At 48.6% G+C, this 24,498-nt stretch overlaps 2 protein-coding genes across 6 annotated transcripts in view; one reads left to right on the top strand and one right to left on the bottom strand.

The window, feature by feature from the left end:
* Window positions 1-3,921: 3,921 nt before the first annotated feature.
* DUSP4 (dual specificity phosphatase 4) lies at window positions 3,922-9,961 on the top strand. Its single transcript, XM_083833833.1, has 4 exons — window positions 3,922-4,386; window positions 7,387-7,523; window positions 7,935-8,154; window positions 8,354-9,961. Exons 1-4 carry the CDS (start codon window positions 3,981-3,983, stop codon window positions 8,737-8,739), a joined length of 1,149 nt encoding a protein of 382 aa, XP_083689959.1. The 5' UTR covers window positions 3,922-3,980; the 3' UTR covers window positions 8,740-9,961.
* An 89-nt stretch (window positions 9,962-10,050) lies between these two features.
* The window catches only part of TNKS (tankyrase), a 119,903-nt gene continuing 105,455 nt past the window's right edge, over window positions 10,051-24,498 (bottom strand). For 3 of the 5 annotated variants that reach the window (XM_083833829.1, XM_083833826.1, XM_083833828.1), the window contains 5 exons: window positions 23,382-23,456; window positions 22,047-22,152; window positions 21,013-21,199; window positions 20,150-20,306; window positions 10,051-15,155 (listed from right to left, as the gene is read on the bottom strand). In XM_083833829.1, coding sequence (XP_083689955.1) covers window positions 15,069-15,155; window positions 20,150-20,306; window positions 21,013-21,199; window positions 22,047-22,152; window positions 23,382-23,456 — 612 coding nt within the window. In that variant the 3' untranslated portion in view covers window positions 10,051-15,068. Of the gene's footprint in view, window positions 15,156-20,145; window positions 20,307-21,012; window positions 21,200-22,046; window positions 22,153-23,381; window positions 23,457-24,498 lie in introns of all 5 variants that reach the window. The other 2 variants (XM_083833825.1, XM_083833827.1) reach the window with 1 other exon arrangement.

The following is a 24,498-nucleotide window of genomic DNA, read 5'->3' as shown; positions in this document are numbered from 1 at the left end:
AGCCCCAGATCTCTCAACCTTTCTGCTTTGTGGCTCTGGGTTTAAAATAAAAGCGTGGCCAGGGTGCATGTCACGGGCTTAGCAAGCCCACGGGAAGGCAGTGCGGGAGGCATGCAGGTGGGGCCAAGTCACGACCTGCGTCCAGGTGCTCCCCTCACTTCCAGGTTGTCTCGTGCTCGGCAAGAGGGAGCTGAGGGAGAGGAGAGCAGTGGAAATGAACATTATCCCCTCCTCCGCCTTCTCATCCGACATTGCATAATTTTCCCTTTAGCCTCCCTAGACAGGTTCATTGCAATTCCCCTACATTAATATGCAAGCATGCCCTAAAGAAAAAGAGAACATGAATGTATTAACGTGACTCTGTTAACTCGTTCACCGCTGCACTGCCCTTCACCGAGGGGAAGATGAAAAAATAGTGAGGGAGATGCCAAGAAGAGCACAGCAAGGTGCTGCATAGGGACAAAAGGGAGCAATGACCCTGCTGCAGTCCAGCAAGGCTAGGTTTTGTGGGTGAGCACAGCCTTGCAAGTTGTAGGACCTCAATTCCTCCTTTCTTTTGTACCGCAGACTTTCTGAGCACAACAGGACAAATCACTCAGCCCTTCAGCTAACAGCTGGGAGCTGCTGAGGGATGATGGCAGCTTCCTTACGCTGCAGCTTCTGCCACACGCTGAGGGAAGCAGGCGCACAGCTCGGTGCTTTCTCCGTGCAGCTGGCAGCTTGTCTGACCAGGAGGAAGGAGGGAACCAGGCTCTCAGGAAAACTGCATCTTGACAAAATACCAGCCTGTCTTCAAGCCCAGGTGGCACCAAGGCAGGCACATCTGCCGGGGAGCTGAGACACAGGGAGTAAAGCAGCATGCCAGCACCCCACACGTGTGCAGTGGGGCCAGGAGCCAGGGGAGGAGAGCCAGGAAAGCCGGGAGGAGCCCAGAGGGCTTACTGGACTCAGCAGCTTGCCAGCTGCCCCCAGCAGCCCCTGGCCACCTGGGGGAATCGTGTTTCAACGTTTCTCTGGGCATTTAGATAGCCAAACAAATTGGTATCTATTGGCCGGCAAATTTACAGCCTGGCTCTAATTTGGTTTTCACTTCCACAGTGAGCTGAGGTGTAAATTCCTTTTCCTTAATTCAAGGTACACATTGACATTTAATCATCCAAATACGTGCCTCTTTGACAATTCATTTCCCTCCAGCCTCCTTCCACAATTGCCTCTCCTGGCCAGGGCACTATAAAAGATGATTCTTTGAATCCGTTGTGAAGGAAATGAATGTCTCTTGTGCTCCCTCCTTGTCCCTCTCCCTCCTCCCCCACCCCACCCCTTCTCTCTTGTTGTTTGTTTTCCAGCAGGATATATTTCAGTTTGCATTATAGAGATGCCATTTGCCAGGAACATTAGCTTTCACACTTCCCCAAGATTGCAAAGTCAGGAAATGAAGCTGTGTAGACTTCTCTCTCCCCCAACACCTCCCTTTCCTCAGGTAATCACATTGCTTCTTTTGCCTTGTGGTTTCTGCCTTGCGAGCTTTTCTGATGGCTCTTGGTTGTCCCATTGTAGTGCCTCCGTGGACAAAGTTAACTAGATTTCCTTCTGAGCCAATTGTGGCAAGGGAGATCCCTACAGTGGTGGATCCTGGCTGGGCGGCATTGACTTGGCGTGGTTTTGGCACTCTACCTCTGGGTGTGCTACCACAGTGTCACTGCCATACATGACCAACAAGGAGAATGACTGTGAGGATGCCTGGTGTAGGTGCACGATGGCATTCCCAGCAGGCTGGCCGGGTGCATTTTATCTTCCAGTAGGTCCGAGCTGGGAACCTGCCACCTCCTTAAAGACATAAAGAGATGAACAGCTGGGAGTGGAATGAAAACAAGTGGAAGCACTTGGAAGTCATCAGAGGCATGGGTACATGCATGTATATCCATACTCCATCCTGAAATAATATCTTCCATCAGTGCTCATGAAAACAGCCAGGGACAGGTAGCTGAATTTCTTCCTTCTTCTACTGACGTCAGTGTTCCCTTCCTCTCCCACCTCAGACCAATTTGGTCCACATAGGAAAAACCAGGATGTCAGGCCCTGGCTCCAAGGACATATTCTCTGTGCCCTTGGTCAGGTAATTTTAGTATCAAAGCAGGAATTAATAGTGCAGAAGGCATTGAAGACAGCAGTCTAGCTTATCGCATGGAAGTGGTTGACATCTGCCCAAGAGGAGCGAAGAAAAAGGCATATCTTGGCATTAGCTCTCGAGTAAAACGTCCTGAGACATCTTCACCAGTCCAACTTGAGTTCAGGTCACATTGGTATGGGAGTGTGATTTTGAATTAGGTTGAAATCACATTCTCATTTTGATCTCATTGATAGCTGCACTTGAAGGAAGAAAGCATGTCCCTGGCCTCTTGCTGGCAAGTCAGTGTCTGGCATACTTCAGTAGAAACGGGTTTCTTCTTTCCTTGTGTCTGATTCACGTCGGAGTAGAGCAAACTAACCTTCCATCCCTACTGTGTTAGGTAACAGGTTCAAATACATTCATGGAGGGGGTGTATCACATAAAGGGCAGCCATGTGTGCCCCACAGCCAGCTTGGTTTGGCTCGCCTGGAGACGGGCTGGCACAGCACGTGAAAGCCACGAGTGCAACGAGCAGGCTGACACATACGTAGGGGAGAACCTGGCAGAGGTCAGAGAACAGACTGTAAGGGAGAGGCAGATCCAGGCCACAGGACTGGCACCAGCTTCAGGCCTTCAACGTGCATGGTAGGCTGGATCCCTCCCAGGAAGGCACGCACAGCAAGGTGTTACCTTGCCTTACCCAAATAAAGAGCTAAGGTGCATGCAGAGGAAGGGAATTCAACCCGCCTGTTCAAATGCTGCCCTCTGTGGAAAGCAATGACTGGGGCAGATGGGCTTGGATAAACCCTTAACCCTTCTCTCACCATTTCCAGGTCCATGTGGTGGTAGATGAGCACCTTCTGGCGCTCTCTGAAACAGACTCATTAGGGACTGGTAGTGCCTGTTTTCAGGAAATGACCCAGTCCCAGCTACTGACATGGGGTTCTGCATCAAAGCTTTGGTCTGAAAGCAGCCCAAAAGAGGAATTCTGGATTAAACGACTGGCGGTGTTTGGGTGGTGGTTATGGGAAGGTCCTCCGGGCGTCGCTTCAGGGCTGCGAATTTGCTCCTGTATTTTAGCCTAGCGTAGGTCTCCTCCGCGCAAGGAATCAAAGCAGAGAGCCTTCCGGCGGGCTGAGTGCTGTAGTATTTTTACGCGGCTAGCGAGCCGTCGCTTTCTGACAAAGGAAAGCGTGGCAGCGGCAGACATTTACTCAGCGGGACCCTGCGGAGCTTTCGGAAGGGCTGATGTGCCCTGCATTGCCGGCCGGTCAGGCATGAACGAGAGCCACGGGACAAAGAAGCGTGCGCGTGTGTGTGTGTGTGTGTGAGTGTGAGTGTGTCTGTGTGTGTGTGTGAGTGTGTGTGTGTGTGAGAGTGAGAGTGTGTGTGTGTGTGTGTGTGTGTGTGTGTGAGTGTGAGTGAGTGTGTGTGCACAGACGTGCGCCCAGCGGGCTGTGTGCCCGCACGTGTGAGCGCACGTGCCCGCGGTGTGTGTGTAAAGGGGGGGGGGGGGAGAAAGGAGGGTGGGAGACCAGGCGGGGGTCCCTGCGGCGGGGGGGTCCCCGCGGGGGGGTCCCAGCAGGGCTCCCGCGGGCTGCCCCCTGCCCCCTTCCCGCCCGCCGCCCTTCCCCATTCACAAAAAAAAAAGCCCCGGGAGGGAAGATGGCCGGCGCGCGCAGCGGGCCCTTTTTCTTCCTTTTTTATGAATGGAGGCGGTGACGTCGCCGCGCCCACCCATCCGGGCGCGTTCCGTCCATTCATGCGCCCGGCGCGGCGCGGCGGGGCGGGGCGGGGCGGGGGGTAGTAAAGGTGCCGCCGTGCCGGGGGGTGCGGGGACAGCGCCGCCTCCGCCGCCACCGCCACCACCATGGTGGCCACCGAGGGGCTGCGGGAGATGGAGGGCAGCGCCCTGCGGCGCCTGGTGGGCCGCGACGAGGCGAGCCCCGGGCCCGGGGGAGGCGGCCCCGGGCGGTGCCTGGTGCTGGACTGCCGCCCCTTCCTGGCGCACAGCGCCGGCCACATCCGCGGGGCGCTCAACGTGCGCTGCAACACGATCGTGCGGCGGCGGGCCAAGGGGGCCGTGAGCCTGGAGCAGATCCTGCCGGCCGAGGGCGAGGTGCGGGCGCGGCTCCGCGCCGGGCTGTACGCCGCCGTGGTGGTGTACGACGAGCGCAGCCCCCGCGCCGAGGCCCTGCGCGACGACAGCACCGTGGCGCTGGTGGTGCGCGCCCTCCGTCGCGACTCGGCGCGCGCCGACATCCGCCTGCTCGCAGGTACCGGGGGAAGGGGGATCAAAAGGGGGGGAGGGGTGGGCCCGCTTCTCGGCCCCCCGCTTCTCGGCCCCCTGGCCCGGGGGTCCCCGAGTGTCCCCCCGGGCGAGCCCCCGCTCCCCGAGCTGCCAGGACCACGGGGGTGGCGGCCGGAGGGCGCAGCCGGCCCGGCGGTGGGGTCCCGGGGCAGCTGGAGGCGCTGCCGCCGCCCGCTGGGGTGGGAGGCTCGGGGAGGCGCAGGGAGAGGCGGCCAGGGCTGAGCGAGCCCCGTGCTGCTGCCCAGGGCTGATGCTCTCAGTCCCGGGGGCGAGGGGCGAAAATCCATGGGCCCAAGGTGCAGCAAATGGAAGAGGGAGGATCTCCCCCTCTTTGTGCGAGTTCATCCCCGGCTTGATGGTACAGAGAAGATACTTGCTCCTACGCACGCAAAAACCCACCAAAAATCAAAAACCCGCTGTCATGCCAATGCCCCCTGGCAGGGGGGAGACCCCTGGTGTTGCCTCTGTGCTCCTTTTGCTACTGCAGCTGCAGTCGGGGCTTCTTCCCCCTCTTCCTCAATGCTCTCAGCATCAGCATGTATTAAATGAGGTGCTGTGAACAGTTGGAGTTGCTGGTCCTGAGAGTTGCCATAAGATTATTTAGGGGAGGAGGGTGCTCAGCTGGATTCCTGGATGAGCTCTGTGTTTTGTTTTGCATTTTATTTTAAATTTATTTTTTTTTACAACCTTAGAGTTAATTTATTCCCTGGTTTACTTACAGCAGGGGCGAGAATGCATATACACAGAGCAGCAGATCCATTAAGAGGGTTGATAGATGGAGGAGCTAACATTTCTGTTGTGCTAGCTACAGTAAAAACAGCAGGAGCTGTTCTAAGGCTGCGATACGATGTGCTGCTGAGGGAGTGCCTGCACAGCGAGTGCTCACTGGGGAACGCACTTTTGGGTGCTCTGCCGTGAGCTGTCACAGTACTGGGAGCCGTGCATGTGGCAGGAAATGCCGTTCTTCACGGATGGCCTGGGTCGGCTGAAGGCTTCTGGTGCCTCTGTTGTTCTTGAGTGAGGTTGTTTGGGGTTCCTGATCCTGTATTTCTAAGGAATAAAACAAACAAACAAACAAAAGTGTTGTTTTGAGGAACAGGCTCTTAGAAGCTCAGTCCTCGCACCCGAAACCTCCTGCTCACATGGAACTACTTGAATGATCCAGCTTGCTCTGATTTCGTAATACCCATGTTAACCTAGCATTCTGTGTGTCTAAATGCAAATTTACTGGGTTCAGGGCACAGAAAACCCAGATCTGTTGTATTTAAGCCAGGTTTCTGCTAGGTTCCCTGATAAACAGCCCAGCTAGGTGGTGTTCGATGATGGGCACCAGTGCCGTGTGGTCCCTGGGGAGGGGATCCTGCGGAGGCCTGCAGACCCTTTTGCATGTACAGCCGGGCATCTCGTGGTCAGAGGTGATAATGGGGAGCAGCCCCAAGGGAACTGCACAGCACTGGATGCAGCTGCTGGACGTGGTGCTTCACTGATCGGGCTTTTAGAGAGAGACGAGAAACGTTCAGGAGAAACCCTTGACTTGTTGAAGGGGTCACGTTGCCTATCCAAGGAGGAAGCTCATTTTCCCACATGACCTTGGGCAGCTTCTCCATCTTCTGATGGGGTGACGGCCACGAGAGCGGGATCTGGTAGATCCAGGAGAGGGTATCTGTAATGGACACTTGTTTTTTGGGTGCTCCTCCAAGTCTAACCAACAGCACTGCAAAGCACTGTCAGTTTCTGGAAACGCAGCCCCTGCAAAGTGCCCCACTCATAGGAGCGGGTCAGTGCACGTTTAATGGTGTATATGCATTTTTCTGCTTTAAGGGACCAAAATCCTTCCTTGTGGAGGGGAAGGAGGCCACAAAGGACATTGAGGTGCCGGCTTGGTCTCTAGCTGCCAGAGGATTCCTGGGTGGCTTTGCTGGATATGCTTGCGTCTAGCTGGGCGCTGATATTCTCATTCCCGTTGGTCTTTCGAAGATCCAGCCTTGATCAGTGCACTCTTACAGCTAAGGTGTGGTAAGGAATACGTGTCCTTCTACACGTGCTCTGACAAGCTCAAATCTGCAAGCACAGACCCCGCAGCTGGGGGTGTCTTCAGCATCTGTCCTGGAGCACGGGGCTTTGTCCAGCTGGATTCCGGCGGTGATACTACACTTTCTCTTGGTTTTTAGACTCAAGATCAGACTCTACAAGGATGTCAGGGTTGTTGATTTGATTTGAATGACAGCAGGATATTTCCCCAGAGGTGTTTATCTGCAGCCAATACCGCAGTTTCCCTGTCCCAGGAAGCCAACAGGTGGCAGCTCTGTTTTGCCTGCCCATTAGGAAGATCAGAGGTCACCCCTGCTTATCTCCTTGGCAGTGGGTCAAAGCAGCAAGATGCTCTTTCACTTGCACGCCTCGGGAGGCAGTGGACATCTCTCTCTGGAGAGCAGCTGTGCTGTGGTGTTAGCACTGCCATACCCAGATGGTGCCAGAGCTTCCCTAGCCTGTTGTTTTTGCTGGCTCTGGGATGGAGGGTTTGGCTGGGACAGCGGAAAACCTTGATTTTGGGAGGGTTTTGTGGCAGAACTACCACTTCTGAGAAAGTAGAAAATCGAATGGTCTGTAGTGTGGGAAGCCACTGAGGTCAGGATGCTGGCAGCAAGCCTGCTCTCCATTGTCTTCGAGAGCATTGTCCTTGGTTTGAGGATGAGGATGCCTGTCTGTAGGGGGCTAAACCCTGGGGCGTAGACTTTGGGCAGCCAGGAGCATTGAAGAGCCGTGGCCCACGGGAACAGCTGGGCTCCAGGGGTTCCCCCCTACCTGCCAGGATCCCGGTTGCTCACCCTGGGGCAGGAGGCCACGATGCATCACTGTAGCATCATCTAGTGGCGAAGGGCATGCTGAGGTGCATCAGCTCCAGCTGTACTGTTCAGTGGTGCTGTGAGCGCGGCCGTAACACTTCTGGTCTCTCTTCTTGCAGGGGGTTATGAGCGTTTTGCCTCAGAGTATCCTGAGTTCTGTGCCAAAACCAAGACCCTGAGCAGTATTTCACCCCTCAGCAGCGCCGAGCCCCTGGATTTGGGCTTCAGTTCCTGTGGGACTCCCCTTCACGACCAGGTAGGTCCAGAAACCCCATGTGCAGTGGGTTTGCCCGCTCCCCGGTTGCCTTCCCTCATGGCAGTCGGGTCCTGCTTCAGCCTCCCTGCCCTTCCCCAGCCGAGACCCACTCGTGGCAGCAAGCTGCTTGCCTCTCCTCCCCTGGGAACACGTGGCGGTGCTCCCGAGGCCAGCCATTCTGTGCTCCCTGGAGAGCAGACAGGTCCAGACCCCACTGATCCTGGGGGGGGGAGCTGAGGTGGGTTTAACTGCTCTGAAAAGGCAGCACGTGCTCCTTCTGAAAACTGGGCCCTGCTGAGGACGTTGGATCAGGAGCCAGCTTCCTGCGTTGCTCTGGGCCTACAAAGCCATCTGGTGTTGTGTCCTGCCCACCGCTGTCCTGCGCTCACGTGTTGTTTTCCTCTCCAACAGGGTGGCCCCGTAGAAATCCTTCCCTTCCTCTACCTTGGCAGCGCCTACCACGCTGCGCGGCGGGACATGCTCGACGCGCTGGGCATCACGGCGCTGCTGAACGTCTCCTCCGACTGCCCCAACCACTTTGAGGGGCATTACCAGTACAAGTGCATCCCCGTGGAGGACAACCACAAAGCCGACATCAGCTCGTGGTTCATGGAGGCCATCGAGTACATCGGTGAGTGCCTGCTCGGAGCAGCTGCGTCTGTGTGGTTTTCCACCCCACGGTGGGGTTCCTGCCTCAGGGACCTGGAGTTTTTGGCTCAGAGGCCAGGCCAGTCGCTCCGTCGGTGGGAGGTCTGCTGTCACCTGCATGTTGGCCAGGGGCTGGGCTCGTTCGAAGGGTGTCAGCCTGACGTCTCCCTCTTGCCCTGCAGACTCGGTGAAGGAGTGCTGCGGCCGGGTCCTCGTCCACTGCCAGGCCGGCATCTCCCGCTCGGCCACCATCTGCTTGGCTTACCTGATGATGAAGAAACGCGTCAGGCTGGAAGAGGCCTTCGAATTCGTCAAGCAGCGCCGCAGCATCATCTCCCCCAACTTCAGCTTCATGGGGCAGCTGCTGCAGTTTGAGTCACAGGTGTTGGCCACCTCCTGCGCAGTGGAAGCTGCCAGCCCCTCGGGGACATTGCGGGAGCGGGGCAAGGCCACCTCCACCCCCAACTCCCAGTTTGTCTTCAGCTTCCCTGTCTCTGTCGGCGTCCACGCCACCCCCAGCAGCCTCCCGTACCTGCACAGCCCCATCACGATGTCACCCAGCTGTTAGCTCAGGGTCCGAGGCCAGCCAGGCAGATCGGGGAGGCGTGGGGAGGGCAGGCGAGCAGGGAGCCCTGTAACGTTAAGCAATAGTGCTGGACACTGCCGTTCACCCCGGACTCGATGTCTTTTTCATAGAGAAATTTCTTACCTCATCTCATCTTTTATTGCTTTTTATGTCTTGAAAGCATGGAAGTTGTGAAAGCCACAAACCCTGACATGGGCCAGGCGCAGTTTCGGGGGAGGAAAAAAATAGTACACTGGGTTTCCTGAAGTGCCTGGTCTTCATCTCTTTCCATCCCTCTTCTACTATATTAAAAACACACCTCCCCTTCCATCCCATTTCTACCCCTACCTTATTTGGGTTTTCCATCTGGGTTGAAAAGGGAGCATACATTATTTCTATTGCACAGGACTCTCCTCCTTGCACGGAGACACAGGTGCATGTGGTAGGCGTTGCTTACCTGAGTTAGAGCAACAAGCGCTGCTGCTGCTGCTGCTGCAGGCAGGGCTTCAGGGCGAGCAGGAGCGGTGACACAGGAGTGCCCGCAGTCAGCCTCACCTCTGGCAGCGCATGGAAGGGGCGCTGCAAGAGCTGGCAGGCAACCCGGGTCGCTGTCTGAGCCCATTCCTGGGGGAAGAGCGGTCTCTGTGGCTAGGAGTCCGGAGTCTTCCAAGAGAGCGTGGAAGGGGAGATGCAGCGCTAAGTGATGCGTGGGTTTTGTTGTTGTTTTGGTTTTGGTTTTTTGGCCACTGTGTCTCTGTGGGTCTCTGGTTCCCACACAAATTGTGCCAAGCCTCCTGTAGTTTAAAGAAGAGAAAGAAGGGGTAAGGGCAGCAACCCAGGCTGTTGATTACTCTGATTGCTGTCCTCCATCTCTTGTTTTCAAGATTTCCCCACCCCATGACCAGTGCATGCCACAGGCCAGGCTCTTTGCACAGCATTCATCCACCTGCGCTGGACTGTAGGGTCTCGGTCACCTGCACACCTCTGCTTGTGGCCCAAGCCCAGGAAATGCCTCGTCTTCAACCCACATGTAGCCTTACCTCTTTCCCCCTCAGCCCAATCCAACGTTAAGATGCCTGTGTGGCTGGTGTACATATGTATGGTTTTGTTCCTTTTATTTTATAATTATTATTTTTGTTTTTTAGAAATCAACTTTTTATTTATTGCCTGAGGGAGGGAGAAAACAAATTGTTTGGAGAAAATAATAATAAAACAGTTTTCAACAGTTGTGTCTGGAGCGGGTTTGTCCGAAGGCCACTAGGAGCGTCTCTTCCCTGAACAGCAGTTTGTGCAAACACTCAGCTTTTACAGAGCAACTGTTAAAAATGTATTTATTGAGTTTTAAACTATTACAAGTATTGCAGATCAGACATTTAGCCAAGCACATTTATAATTCAAACTCAGTTGTTACAACGATGTTACCTAAGGTCCACCATGTAGATAGGCTGAGAACCTGCCCGTTGTCTTCTTTTAGAGAGAGGGTAAAGGAGGAAATAAATAAATGATATCCCAGCTCCAGGCAATTGGTAACCAAGAGAGGAAATAAAAAAGGCTAGTTATGAAGACAAGTTATATAAAAAAGTCTAAAAACTCAACCCCCAGGTACACTGCTGCTTGGGTTGGCAGAAGGAGCGATGAAGATGCGTAAGCTCACAGGACTGTGGCAAGGGAAAAACAAAGAAAATACTTCAATTTCCAAAGCTGAAGCAAGTAGCGCAGATGTTAAGAAGAAACAGTGTCAAAAATTTACCTTGTAATAGAGATCTCTAATCAAGCTACATTAGTAACCAACTTAATGGAACCAACACTAGAAATTGCCGCCAAGAGGTTCAGTAAGATAGAACTAGATATATCACAGCCAGTCGAATAATATGCCATCGGGTTTTATGCGTTAACAGGAATGCATGTGTTTCTTGTTTCCTACCGACTCAAGGGCTCATTTACCTTCCTCCAGGAGTTTCAGGCAGCATATGCTGTCCTCTGATTCTCTAGGTTTTGTATCTGATACGCGTTCAGATTGGTGGGGACACTGCCACTCTGTCTCTGTGCTCTGAAAGATCAGGAGAGCATGCTCCTGACTATGCCGAAGGCACCGCCTCTGACCATCAGTGGGTTCAAGTCTGCCACGGTTCCCAAGTCACTCGCTACCTGTGAGTGAACTGAATCCACGCTTTGCCACGTCTTACCCAGGAGGGTTGCAGCATAACCTAAAATGACTGAAACGTGCATGGGATACACATCCTTCTGGATATCTGAGCTAGATTTTCAGAGCAGCATGGAAAGGGAGAATCGTAGAATCCCATTAAAAATAAATTCACACACTTCCTGACCTTCAGCTTCTGAGAATGATTAGCCATGTTAAAACTAATCGGCCTATTTTGAGGTTGGGACCCATCCTTTTTTCACATCTTTTGGAAAAATCTGTCCCTGGATAATTTCTCTTTGTAGTCCCTCATGGAAATTCTAGGTGGTGCATGTACAGGAGGTGTTCCTTCACAGAAGGGATGCAGGAGACTTTCTGAGAAGATTTGGTGCTATCTAAGTAGACAGGCTGTGCAGTGGCACGACATGTCAGCACCCCTCAGCGCTTCACACATTCACGGGGAGCAGGTATCTCCTCCGCTTATGGCTTCAACGAACAGTTAGAACAGGCTGGTTTCCAGAGCCAGAGCACCCTTCTCAAGAAGCTATTCAGATTCACATAAAACACCTATTCTGTGCCCGCTGCCCACCAAAGACAGCAACGCAGAACATCTTGGGAGGCTTTCTTATTGTTTCAGTGTAAAATTTTGCTTTGGGGTATTCCATTATCAAAGTATAGAATTTTGCAGGCAACATAAATTCCTGCTGCATAACGGAGTGGAATTTGATCACATCACATGCAAACATTCAAAACACAAGAGGTCAGAAAAAAAAACAATTCTCATTGCTTGGACTAGAGAACAGTAGTGGCTGCAAAACTATGAAACTAGTACAATGGAGTTGTACAATGGAGTTTCATGGAGCTGGGATCACAATAAGATCGGCATATGGATGGAAGGATGAGAAAATGATACAATTTGCTAAGGTACTGTATTCTGGTTTTAATTCCAACAGCATTTTCATTGACAGCATTCAGACTGCAATGTCACTGCACCGGGTACCTAATGCCTCTGTCTCATGGAAACAGTTTCAGCAATGGAGAGCAAGAACCTCCTGTCCTCGCTACACGGTGAAGTATTTTTCTGTTTTGCCTACAGAAGTCCTGTCACAAACTGCACAGATGTTTCAAAGCATTTCCCCAGCAGGACATGGATAGATCAACTAGGCAACTGTCTCCTTCCCCAGCGTACACCAGATGCTGTCCCATGGGTAACAGCTCTTCCTGGAGTCAGTGGGAGGTGCCCAGCCTCCCAAGCCTATGAGATGGCTCAGCCCAGTGTGTTCCTGCATCCTCAGTTCCTACTGTGACTCTCCGCTGGTGACCCAGTGCTGCAAAGGAGCACCCCCGTATCAGTGGACTGCCCTCTTCAGGAGGGGATGGGGCAACCTGCCACACCCCATTCTCTAGAAGAAGGAGGCTTCAAGTTAATTCCCTTGGCTAAAGCAGCAGCAGCAACATCTGCACTGTAAAAGCCTGCCAGCTGCAGCTCTACCATCAAAACCACGATCAGGTTTTTCATGGGGAACTTTAATACCAATAGGCAGATCCTCACTTTGTTTTAAACTGTAGAAGGAACTACAACAAGGTACACCAGCAGAGGCACACGCTGCTCCTGCGCAGTCTTCTATGACACACAGTCTCATCAGAGCTGGTTTTCCTCTGTGTCTGGCCACAAACAGAAAGGAGATCACGCCATTACAAAACAAAAGCCACTGCAAAATGATTTCCTCATGCAGCACCTTTACTCTGCACAGAACACCAGATACGTAACACTGGCAGTTCAAAAATACTGAACAACATATTTTTATCCTCTAGAAGCTGAAGGCTCCTGAAGAAATCCAGATGTAGTTCAATTAGCACACAGGAAGCAACAAACAAGAACAAAACCTGGTATGAGCATGGTGGGTTTTTTGTTTTTAGGTTTGTTCTTGTTTTTCAAAGATGTAAAGCTTTGAACTTCCACACCCACATTAACCGTTTTGCTCACTTAAGCAGCACAATTTTTTACCATTTAAAACTATGTCTAATGGGGATGGTGAGCAACACTCACTCACACCACTATCTGAAACCCTAGTGTAGATAGGCACATCCCCCCACTCCATTATTAACTAAATTAAAAACAAACCCCAAACTTAAATGATGAATACAAATCTTCAAAGCCTAGTGGTGATCTTTCCAACCCTAACACTATTAAACAAGTAGCCAAAATACAAGCATCCGATTTTATCAATGATATTTGATTTAAAAGGACGTCTAGGCTAGAGCCTGGCTTGGACTTCAAAGCTACATATTTCATCAGGTCACAAAATGAAGTGGAAACCATAAATCCAGTGCCAGCTCAATAAAAATAAAATCCAAAGCTCAAGATCTGCTAGTGTATTGCTATTTCTAAGGTTTTCTTTATAGATATTACAAACAGACAATGTGCAGGTAGCCAGACTGCATCAGATGACTAATTTTACAATGGGTGAAATTCCTCTATGAGGATAACCTGCTGCAACATTAATGTCTTAATGCTAAAAATGAAAACTTTGTGTCTTAAAGCTGAAAGTGAAAAGCTCTTCAGGTTTAAGTCTGTTTTGTCCAAACACGTCAGCAAATCCCACTTGCAGGGAGCACGTTTTTGTAAACTAAAAGCACACTATTCTGTCATTTCCTTGCTTAAGGGGCAATAAAGCCTGAATGCATGAACTGGATCATCAGTTATTCAGCAGTGCTGGTTGACAGGGAAATGTACAGCCTGTTCAAAGGAACATTTTATCTCCAGTCATTATGTGCTCAACACTGAAATACATGACATTGGTTGTTTAAAACAACAACAACAACAAAACAACCAGAAAACAAACTAACATGGCTTGATTTTCAACCTTCTCTGAAGTTGTAAAAACAACTCAAAAAAAGAAATTGATCTCCACTTTTGGTAAATCTATATCCTTCATGAGGGAGACTTATGAAGTTGTTTGGTGCTCTGCTATGCAATGATTAAAAATAACTTTCTCCTACCCAACAAAATAAACCTGGGAATTTGCATGGAAGGGGATTAGGATGAATAAATCCTAGCTTTGCGCTCTCGTACACCTGTAAACAAATCCACTTGCTAACTTATTATTATTATAAGTTTGTTCTCATCAAAATGTAAAAGCCATGTTTTAAAAAAAATCGTAAATCACGAGTTGTTCAACTCTGATGTCACACAGATGTGACGCTAAACTGCTGTAACGCTCTCCCTTACTGGTCTGAAACCCAGTTACTAGGTCTCAGTAAAGAGAGGAATGAGACCCAGACACATTCTTGTACATGCAACCTTCTGACTTTTCACCATCTTCCAGCAAAACCATATGCCACTGTAACTGGGGAACATTTCACGAACCGCACGTACTTAATAGCAGCCTTGTGAAATGTTCTTTTAGAGATACCAGGGGAGGGCACTGACCTGCTATATGAAGTTCTTTCAAGTACAAGAGTTGTTTTTTTACACTTCCAAACACTTCCTTTGGGTCACCCCCGGAAATTTACACAAAGCAGCAAATTGACACGATTTGTTTCCATTCCAAAGTTCCACTCACTCATTAGTACTGTTTGCTCAGAGATGTGCAAAAAACCCTATATTGAAGAACTGGACCTAGCCCCTTCTCAGATGAAATTCATATTACATTTTTAATGGTTTTAGTCAACTTGACTTTGTGCAAAATATCTTTAAGAAGGTTCTGGCTCAACTTCAGAATACAAAAGGAAAATAAATAGTTGACTAACATCTCTTGAAAACATAAAATGAGTGCTGCATGCTGAAAAGAAAATTACGGGCTTAATGCAATTTATCTGCAAATAAAATAACCAAAACAGTAGTGTCTGAAATTTTAACATGTGAGATGGCTGTGAAAAAGATTTCTGTTTGCACAACGTTTCCAAAGTCTAGATCAAAACAACATTATTTTACACATGGTAACTGCAGAGACTAGGAGCCTGAGATATATTATTAAAAGGCAGTCTCTTGTAAACCTTCCTCAAAAGGAACAGTAGCAGTTGAGTATGCAAGAGTTACTCATACCATATTCATCAAGACAGCAATGCTTTATAAAAGACATACAGCTTATTTGCAGGTTAAGAATTTTATGATACTGATATTGTGAAACACACATCCACCCAGTCCAAGATTGAATTCATATCCTTCTTCACTGATCTGTAGCTACTAGGTCTTTTGCTCTGCTGCTGTTGCTGTCTGTGAGGGAGCTTCTGGTTTCACAATCTGGTACGTAATAAGATATTCCGGGTATGCCTGAAATAAGTCAAGAAAAAATATTGTTTATGCAAGGGTATACTCAGCAACTTCACATTCTGGATTTCATTAAACAATGACCTACGTGGAAGAACAATGCAAGAATCAGCTCTATGTTCAAAGAGCAAAAAAGAAAAAGGTGATTTCAAACCCAGACAGCACTTAGTGCTGAGAACAGTGGGAACTGCTCAATGCAGTTACCTTAGTTAATGTGCTACTAGAAATAAAGATTTAAATATTTCAGAACCTTCATGAAATGCAGCAAGGGCAAATGTGAAGTCTTGCACCTGGGATGGACTGAGCTCAGGGAGCACCTTCAGTTGCTTGCAAATAAAATAACTGCAAGCCCAGAGAGGGGGCTAGGACTGCCTCAACTTTGTCCTTCAGGATTCTCCCTACTGAGGGAATTTTCTTGTCCTTCCACACTGGGTTTGTGTATGACAAAATGGAAATATGAATATGAAAAGACACGTGTGATCCCAGCATGCCTCCTTCCCCCCTCAGAGCGATGGAGCAGCAGTGAGGGTCATAGAATCATAGAATCATAGAATATCCCGAGTTGGAAGGGACCCACAAGGATCATCGAGTCCAACTCCTGGCACTGCACAGGTCAACCCAAAAATTCAGACCATGTGACTAAGTGCACAGTCCAAACGCTTCTTAAACTCCGACAGGCTTGGTGCCGTGACTGTGTCCCTGGGGAGCCTGTTCCAGTGCGCGACAGCCCTCTCAGTGAAGAACCTCTTCCTGATATCCAGCCTGAACCTCCCCTGTCACAGCTTGACACCATTCCCTCGGGTCCTGTCACTGGTCACTACAGAGAATAGGGTCCCACCGCCCTGTGCCAACATGGACGTGTGAGCTGTTTTGCCTCTTCACTTAGGCGATCCAACAGTTTTTATTTTTATTTTTTTTCCCCAGATAGGTTTCCAGCCAAGCAGCCACTCCTCGCCAAAGCGCACAGGCGAAGCCTGGCTGCTGCGCCTCCGGTGGGTGCTCGGGAGGACGCTCCTCACGCCCCCGAGCACCGGCGGGTCACCGAGGCATGGCACCACACCTCATGGCAGCCGCTCGAGGGCTGAACTGAGCCCGAGGACCTCCGGGCACCCCTCACAGGGCACTTCCCCACCACCTCAGTGCCGGCGGCAGGACACCCCTCCCCGCTGTCCCCTCAGAGCCGCAGCACCACCTCCTCACCACGCCCCGCCAGCCCCGTGCCCCTCCGCTGGCACTACGGAATTTTTTTTTTTTTTTTACTGCTGTTAAAGATAACAAAAATGTTTTTATAAACACATAAACACAAAAAGGAGGAGGACTAAGGAGAATCTCCATTCTTTACTGGATGCGGGGGGAAACTTAGTGACGAAAGATGAGGAAAAGGCTGAGGAGCTTAATGCCTTCTTTGCCTCAGTCTTTAGTGGCAAGACCAGTTGCTCTCTAGATACCCAGTACCCTGAGCTGGTGGCAGGGGATGGGGAGCAGAATGTGGCCCTCACAATCCACGAGGAAATGGTTGGTGACCTGCTACAGCACTTCGCAAGTCGATGGGGCTGGATGGGATCCACCCAAGAGTGCTGAGAGAACTGGCAGAAGAGCTGACCAAGCCACTTTCCATCATTTATCAGCTGTCCTAGCTATCAGGGGAGGTCCCAGTCAACTGGTGGCTAGCAAACGTGACGCCCATCTAAAAGAGGGGCCAGAGGGTGGACCTGGGAAACCATAGGCCTGCCAGTCTGACTTCGGTACCAGGAAAGCTCATGGAGCAGATGATCTTGACTGTCATCACACAACACTTGCAGGGCAACTAGGCTATCAGGCCCAGTCAGCATGGGTTTACGAAAGGCAGGTCCTGCTTGATCAACCTGATCTCCTTCTATGACAAAGTCACACGCTTAGTGGATGAGGGAAAGGCTATGGATGGGGTCTCTACCTCGACTTCAGTAAGGCTTTCGACACCATTTCCCACAGCATTCTCCTCAAGAAACTGGCTGCTCGTGGCTTGGACTGGTGTACGCTTCGTTGGGTTAGAAACTGGCTGGGTAGCCAGGCCCAAAGAATCGTGGTAAATGGAGTTAAATCCAGTTGGAGGCCAGTCACTAGTGGAGTCCCCCAGGGCTCAGTACTGGGGCCAGTTCTCTTTAATATCTTTATTTGATGGTCTGGATGAGGGGATTGAGCGCACCCTCAGTAAGTTTGCAGACGACACCAAGTTAGGTGCGTGTGTCGATCTGCTCGAGGGCAGGAAGGCTCTGCAGGAGGATCTGAATAGGCTGGACCGATGGGCTGAGGCCAACTGTATGAAGTTCAACAACGCCAAGTGCTGGGTCCTGCACCTGAGGCACAACAACCGCAAGCAGCGCTACAGGCTGGGAGATGAGTGGTTGGAAAGCTGCCTGGCAGAGAGGGACCTGGGAGTACTGGTTGATAGGCAGCTGAATATGAGCCAGCAGTGTGCTCAGGTGGCCAAGAAGGCCAACAGCATCCTGGCTTGTATTAGAAATGGTGTGGCCAGCAGGACTAGGGAAGTGATTGTCCCCCTGTACTCGGCTCTGGGGAGGCCACACCTCAAGTACTGTGTTCAGTTTTGGGCCTCTCGCTACAAGAAGGACATCGAGGTGCTTGAGCGAGTCCAGAGAAGGGCAACGAAGCTGGTGAGGGGTCTGGAGAACAAGTCTTAGGAGGAGCGGCTGAGGGAGCTGGGGTTCAGCCTGGAGAAGAGGAGGCTCAAGGGCGACCTTATCACTCTCTACAGGTACCTTAAAGGAGGCTGCAGCGAGGTGGGGATTGGTCTGTTCTCCCACGTGCCTGGTGACAGGACGAGGGGGAATGGGCTAAAGTTGCGCCAGGGGAGGTTTAGGTTGGATATTAGGAAGAACTTCTTTACTGAAAGCGTTGGTAGGCATTGGAATGGGCTGCCCAGGGAAGTGGTTCAGTCACCATCCCTGGAGGCCTTTAAAAGACGTTTAGATGTAGAGCTTAGTGATATGGTTTAGTGGAGGACTGGCTAGTGTTAGGTCAGAGGTTGAACTAGGTGATCTTGAAGGTCTCTTCCAACCTAGATGATTCTATGATTCTGTGACTAATTCCTTGTAATCCTTCTGGAAGGTAGCATGGAGAATAAACAAGAGGGGTTAGAGATGTGTGCATAGCCTGAGGGCTATGACCTCATTGGCATTACAGAGACATGGTGGGATGGCTCACATGACTAGAGCGTTGAAATGGAAGGTTACAGGCTCCTTAGGAAGGACAGGCAGGGGAGAAGAAGAGAGGAAATTGCCCTTTATGTCAATGAGCAGCTGGAGTGCATGGAGCTCTGCCTGGGGATGGATGAGGAGCTGACAGAGAGCTTATGGGTTGGGATTACAGGGAGGGCAGGGACACGTGACATTTTATGGTTGGACCAGATGCCCCTGGAGGTCTTTTCCAACCTTAACGATTCTATGATTGTGGAGGACTGCTACAGGCCACCTGATCAAGAAGGCCAAGCAGATGAGGCCCTCTATAGGCAGCTAGAAGCAGTGATGAGTGGTGTTCCTCAGGGGTCAGTATTGGGATCGGCACTGTTTAATATCTTTGTTGGAGACATGGACAGAGGGATTGAGTGCATCCTCAGCAAGTTGCTGACAACAACAAGCTGTTTGGTGTCGTCAACAAGCTGGAGGGAAGGGATGCCATCCAGAGGGACCTGGACAGGCTTGAGAGGTGGGCCCATGCAAACCTCATGAAGTTCAACAAGGCCAAATACAAGGTCCTGCACCTGGGTCGCAGCAATCCCAAGCACAAATACAGGCTGGGCTGTGAATGTATTGAGAGCAGCTCTCAGGAGAAGGACCTGGGGGTATCGGTTGATGAGAAGCTCAACAAAGAAGAAGCCAGCAATGTGCACTTGCAGCCCAGAAAGCCAACTGCATTTTGGACTGCATCAAAAGAAGTGTGACCAGGAGGTCAAGGGAGGTTATTTTCCCTCTCTACTCTGTTCTCATGACACCCCGTTCGGAGTACTGCATTCAGCTATGAGGCCCCCAGCACACAAATGGCATTGATCTTTAGAACAAGTCCAGAGGAGGGCCACAAAGATGATCAAAAGGCTGGAAATAAACTCTGAAATAAAAGCATTGGCAAGATTGGCTGTTTTAGGAGCTGTTGAGTCCAGAGGAGGGCCAAGGGGCTAGAGCACCTCTCCTACGATGATCAAGGGTCTGGAGCACCTCTCCTACAAAGACAGGTTGAGGGAGTTGGGGTTGCTCAGCCTGGAGAAGAGAAGGCTCTGGGGAGACCTTTTAGCAGCCTGACAGTACCTAAAGGGGACCTACAGGAAAGCTGGGGAGGAACTCTTTGTCAGGGAGCTGAGTGATAGGACAAGGGGTAATGGCTTTAACCTAAAAGAGGGTAGATCTAGATTAGATATAAGGAAGAAATTCTTTACTCTGAGGGTGATGAGACTGCCCAGAGAAGTTATGGATGCTCCATTGCTGTAAGTGTTTAAGGCCAGGCTGGATGGGGCTTTGAGCAACCTGGTCTAGTGGAAGGTGTCCCTGCCCATGGCAGGAGGGTTGGAATTAGATGATCTTTAAGGTCACTTCCAACCCAAACTACTCTACGATTCTATGATCTTATGATCTACAGGTAAAAAGCCCAGAATACTCAATATCTGTAAGAGCCCCAGAAACGCACGTGTTCTTGCTACTGCAGTAATGCCAGTTTAATACAATGGAAGACTCAGTGCCCACTGAAGAAAATTATATCTCTTAACAGAATCTATCAGTGCTGCAGAGGAGGAATTAGGCCATTCTACCCGACATAAATCGGAGCAGCTCAGTGGAAAGGCGTAGCAACTGCTTTGATACAGCTCACTGCTTACTTTTTGCATTTAAGTGAAAAAATCCAATCAATCAAATTAACACAACACATCCAGCATAGAAATAAATCACATCCCTTCTCCAACTTGAAGATCTTTGCACTTTCACAAACCCAGTCCTTGCTAACTCACCTACCTGTTCTCCTCTGTAGATAACGTATTCAGCATATGCAAGTCCATTCACACTTGGCCTGCCAATAACGGAATGGTGCCCTGGAGGGGCATGAGCCATTTTCATTGTACTGAACTGAAGGAAGGATTTCCCAAGGGTCACTCTACAGAAGAGCATTTGTCTAAAAAGAAACAAGAAAACACTGCATTAAAATATCTTACTGCGAGATGTACGCTTCCAGAGTGATTTCAGACTTTTACTTTGTTGCAATTAATTTCTCAAGTGTTTTTGTAGAAACTATTTTAGAAGCCAGTTCTAAGGCTGTATCATAAAAACTATTTCTTGACATGCAGAAAGGAAAACACACACTTTGTCTAGTCATTGTATGCAGGCTTGCTCTAGTTCATTTTCTATATAGCTGTTGCAAGAAGCTGAAATTCTGTGTTCAAACCAGTAGGATGAGGACAGGTGTGTCAAAGAGCACATTGACCTACTTCAGTACAAAATAAAACAAAGCTGTGATTAAGTCCTGTTCACCACCTCCAAAATTATCTGATCCACTTTGCACTGCTTGTTTCTTCTGAGAGTGCCTGGACTTTAATTGCTCTTTTTGCCTGAGTCTTCATTTCCAAAATTGATATGTCAAGTCTCCTTCCTGAGCCGCAATTCACTTTGATTTACACTCACTTTGACCTTTCTGTGGGACTTGCTGCATTTACATCTTTTTTTTTTTTTTTTTCCCCCTGGCCTTGACAAATGGAAAGCTGCATTTTTCCTGCCATGACCTAGCTCAAGTGGCTATTCTTCCCCTGCAATTCATCCTGTGTCAGGATCATAAAAAACAGGACAGCCAGAGTTACCTATAGGGAACCCTGCTGAAGACATACCTGTGGCAGATGTAACAGGACCTGTCTTTGTGTGTGGGACAGCCTGTGCCTCCCCCTATCCCGTACACGTACTGGTTGCTTTTTGAGGAGTTCTCTGCAAAGTAAATTCCAGCTCCAAACATTCCTCCAATGTATGCATGTCTTTCATCAAATCCTTTATGAATTATTGCATTAATAAAAGGAGACCCTAGAATACACAAAAGGATGTGTTACCACACAATATTTGTTAAGTAGTAATACTGGACTCTATGTCAAGAGGAGCTTTTTCTGCCTCAAACAGACCATTAGATACCGGAAAGTGTACCCAGTCAGCTGGAAGGAGGCGATACCCAGCAGGATGCAGTGATGTGTGGGATTTACTGTTATATACCAAAATACCACATGTGACTCATGTCTTACTCATTTTACAGACCTCATTAAGTGACTTCCCCCCCACACTTCAAATTTCAGCACAATTTATCTTGTCAATGCACATCTTCTCCATCAGTCAGTACTCACTAAGATGGAGCAAGTTTATCAGGACAATCATACACAAAAACAGTGTCCTGCACAGAATTATAGAAGGGTCTAGGGCAGGAGGACTCTCAGGCAGTTGTCATTTGCAGGCACTTCTAGATGCTTCTAGAGAACACATTGCTCAAACTCATGGTTGGTTTTGATTCCTTTCCCAGATAGCAGCCTGGAGTGCCAGGGTAAAATGTTTTTTACTGTGTGGTGCTCCTCTCTTTTAGATGATACCGTCTTTCTCTCAGCAATGTATCATCCTCCCAGTAGTTACCAGCAGCTTCAGTGGAAATGATTGAGATACTGCTTTTGAAATATATTTTTTTTTGGTATGCAGTGTGCCTTTTGGGATTGCAGTAACCACACAGACTACCTCTACCACCCCTCACCCTTGCATTATTAATGTAGAAATACAATTACTGTACAGGATGGTGAACAGCCACATTAACATTGCCTGTTGGTTCTTGTATGCTTCTGCCTTTTTTTTTTCTTTTAATACCAGCACGTACAAATAGATATCACTTCATTACCATGAAACAACATGCGCTCGTTGTGATGGTTGTGATTCTCTTCCGAGACCTCCTTCTGTCTGTGACAGAATCTCTCCCGCAACTTCTTATTCACGACTTTTTGAATCTGCAGTGGTACAACAGGTCTAAGCATACCATTTAAATGAAACAAAATTCCGTTTCACAGAGTTTGCAGAAATTCTACAGGGAAACTCTCAGTAAGACACATGAACGGTATGAAAAAAAACATCTGTTCTGCATATAAGGCTAAAATTTTAAACCCAAGTCAGCAACGCATGTTTAGATGTCCAATCTACTGTGAATTGCAGCTTAAGTTGTCAGGTTTAAGGAAGGCTTTTGGGCTTCGCCCCTCAGAGCATGTAATACCACCAAGAACTACAGAACGCCTGCAATTCTTCGCTCCTTGTTTTGGCCTCTGTTGAACTGAGATAGCTTTTTGAGGCTGGCTGTCTGGTTTACGTTTAATGTTCATGAAATGAAAACTCTTGAGGAAAAGAGAAGTGTGAATATTGGAAACTATATTTCAAGATGTTCAATTTATCTTGAAATATAGTTTCAGCCACATGCTCTAATATCACTGTGGTTTTTGTAAAGGACTGGGAGCAGGATGGAAAGAGCTGGTTTCAAAAAAGTCAGGATGTACGATCTCCTGTGCTAAGCTGCAAAAGCTCTGTACAAGCTCACTTTTCAAACAGCTATGTAGCAAGGATTTCCTGGAACTTGGGAGCTTTCTGTTCTGATTTCCCCTCACTTCCCCCCAAAGCACAGCAAAAAGAAAAAAAAAAAAGAAAAAAGGAATCCAAGAGTGTACTTTCCCCTTCGAAAGCTTACACTCCATTTTCTGACATATCAGTGCTTGCAAACAGCTATTTTTCTAGTTGGCAGGGGCAAGGAAGGATGTGCTGAGATCCAAAGTAGCACAAGGATGATAGGAACTCTTAGTAAAAAGTCATATTCATCCTTTCCTCCTACCCCAAAACATACTTTAAAAAGGAAATAAAAGCCTGGGAAAAGATCCGTGCTGCAAAGTCAAATACAGAAGTGATAGACTAAAATTAAATCAGGCTGTGAAACATAAGTCAGGTTCTTCAGCATTTTTATCTTCATCACAACCATCATTTCCTCAGACTCCTTTAACAGCACAAGGATACTTCTTCCTCACTCCATGTGCCAAGCACACAATCAGTCATTTTAGTACTCGGTGCTTGCTTTAACTCTTTATCTGAATATTATATTAACAAAGAACTTCAAATATAAAAGGATGATCCCATTCTGTGTGCCTGCATAAGTTCCAACTTATTTTACTAAATAGAATTATGAGGCTTTGAAACTTACCCTGATGACATTGTACCTGTTGAAGATCCCACCAGCATTTCCACCATCCCTGTGCTCCCGGATTGTGCTTTGCATCTACATAAATAAACATAACTGAATGTTTGGCACACAACACTTGCTAGCAAGGCAAAATATTCATGCAGTATCTTAATATGTCACTGGCAGCAACAGACTATCTTGGTTGAAAACAAGCTAAAAGGTGTCAAAAAAAGACATCAATTTAAAACTGAGATACACCCTTATTTCTCAGGCAGTCAACACACTACACAATTCCACAATATTGTCTGAGAAGTTGGATGTTTCTATTAAAAAGACTGTATAATTGTAATCTAGATAGGAAAGAGAAGAATATTGGCACTTGCTATCAAAATCAGATACAAATGGAAACCTAATCTAAACCTCCCTTAGATTAGAAAAAAATTAAAAAGTAATGCACATACAAGATGATCATTTTGAAGTAATACCAAATGTTCCTACTGTACAGTGTTCTAGTGTTAATATACATTGTTTCTAGCGTACAGTCTGTATTTCTTAGTGGTAGGAAAAGGCTTGCACTGTAAATTTTCTTATGTCAATAGCAGCTCCTGAGAATTTCAACAGTTCTAATTGTTTTTTCCAGAGGTATTTATAGCTACAGCAACAACCTTTAGTAACAACTCAAATAAACATCCCAATTTACTCTGGTAAACACATGACACTTTCTGCCAGACATGTTTACACTAAAAATCTGCAGACTCCAGACTGCAGAGTTACTAATGAAAAATATTCCATGGTAAGATGGCAGCAACCCTGAGTATCCAGACTTTTTAAAAAAACCTCCAAACGCTTCCGTGCTACAACGTAGGAACACTACACATAAACAGTGAATGCACAATAAAACGTTTCCTTCCAACACAACTCTTCAGAAATTCTCTTTTCTGTTATGCTTTTTCTTTCAAAATGGTATCTGCTTTTACTTAAATAACAGTGTGCGGGGTGGGGGTGGGGGGGGGAGATAAAATTATAGTCAACTCTCAATTATCCAAGAGATGTTTATCTGTGTTACAGATTAAGTAAACCACTGAGACAAGAGAAAAAAAGCGTGTTCAGATGCAGACACAGCCTGAGCACAGAGAAT

The sequence above is a fragment of the Anser anser genome, assembly GCF_964211835.1.
Source record: "Anser anser genome assembly, chromosome: 4".
NCBI lineage: Eukaryota > Metazoa > Chordata > Aves > Anseriformes > Anatidae > Anser > Anser anser.
The sequence above is the reverse complement of the archived record's forward strand: the minus strand, read 5'-3'. Positions and strand labels throughout refer to the sequence as shown.

Bases quoted from the DNA above. Each gene is read 5' to 3' on its own strand.
- DUSP4 (XM_083833833.1), top strand. From the start codon at position 3,981: ATGGTGGCCACCGAGGGGCTGCGGGAGATGGAGGGCAGCGCCCTGCGG. The intron at 4,387-7,386 runs GTACCGGGGGAA...CTCTTCTTGCAG, and splicing joins CGACATCCGCCTGCTCGCAG to GGGGTTATGAGCGTTTTGCC. The intron at 7,524-7,934 runs GTAGGTCCAGAA...CCTCTCCAACAG, and splicing joins GGACTCCCCTTCACGACCAG to GGTGGCCCCGTAGAAATCCT.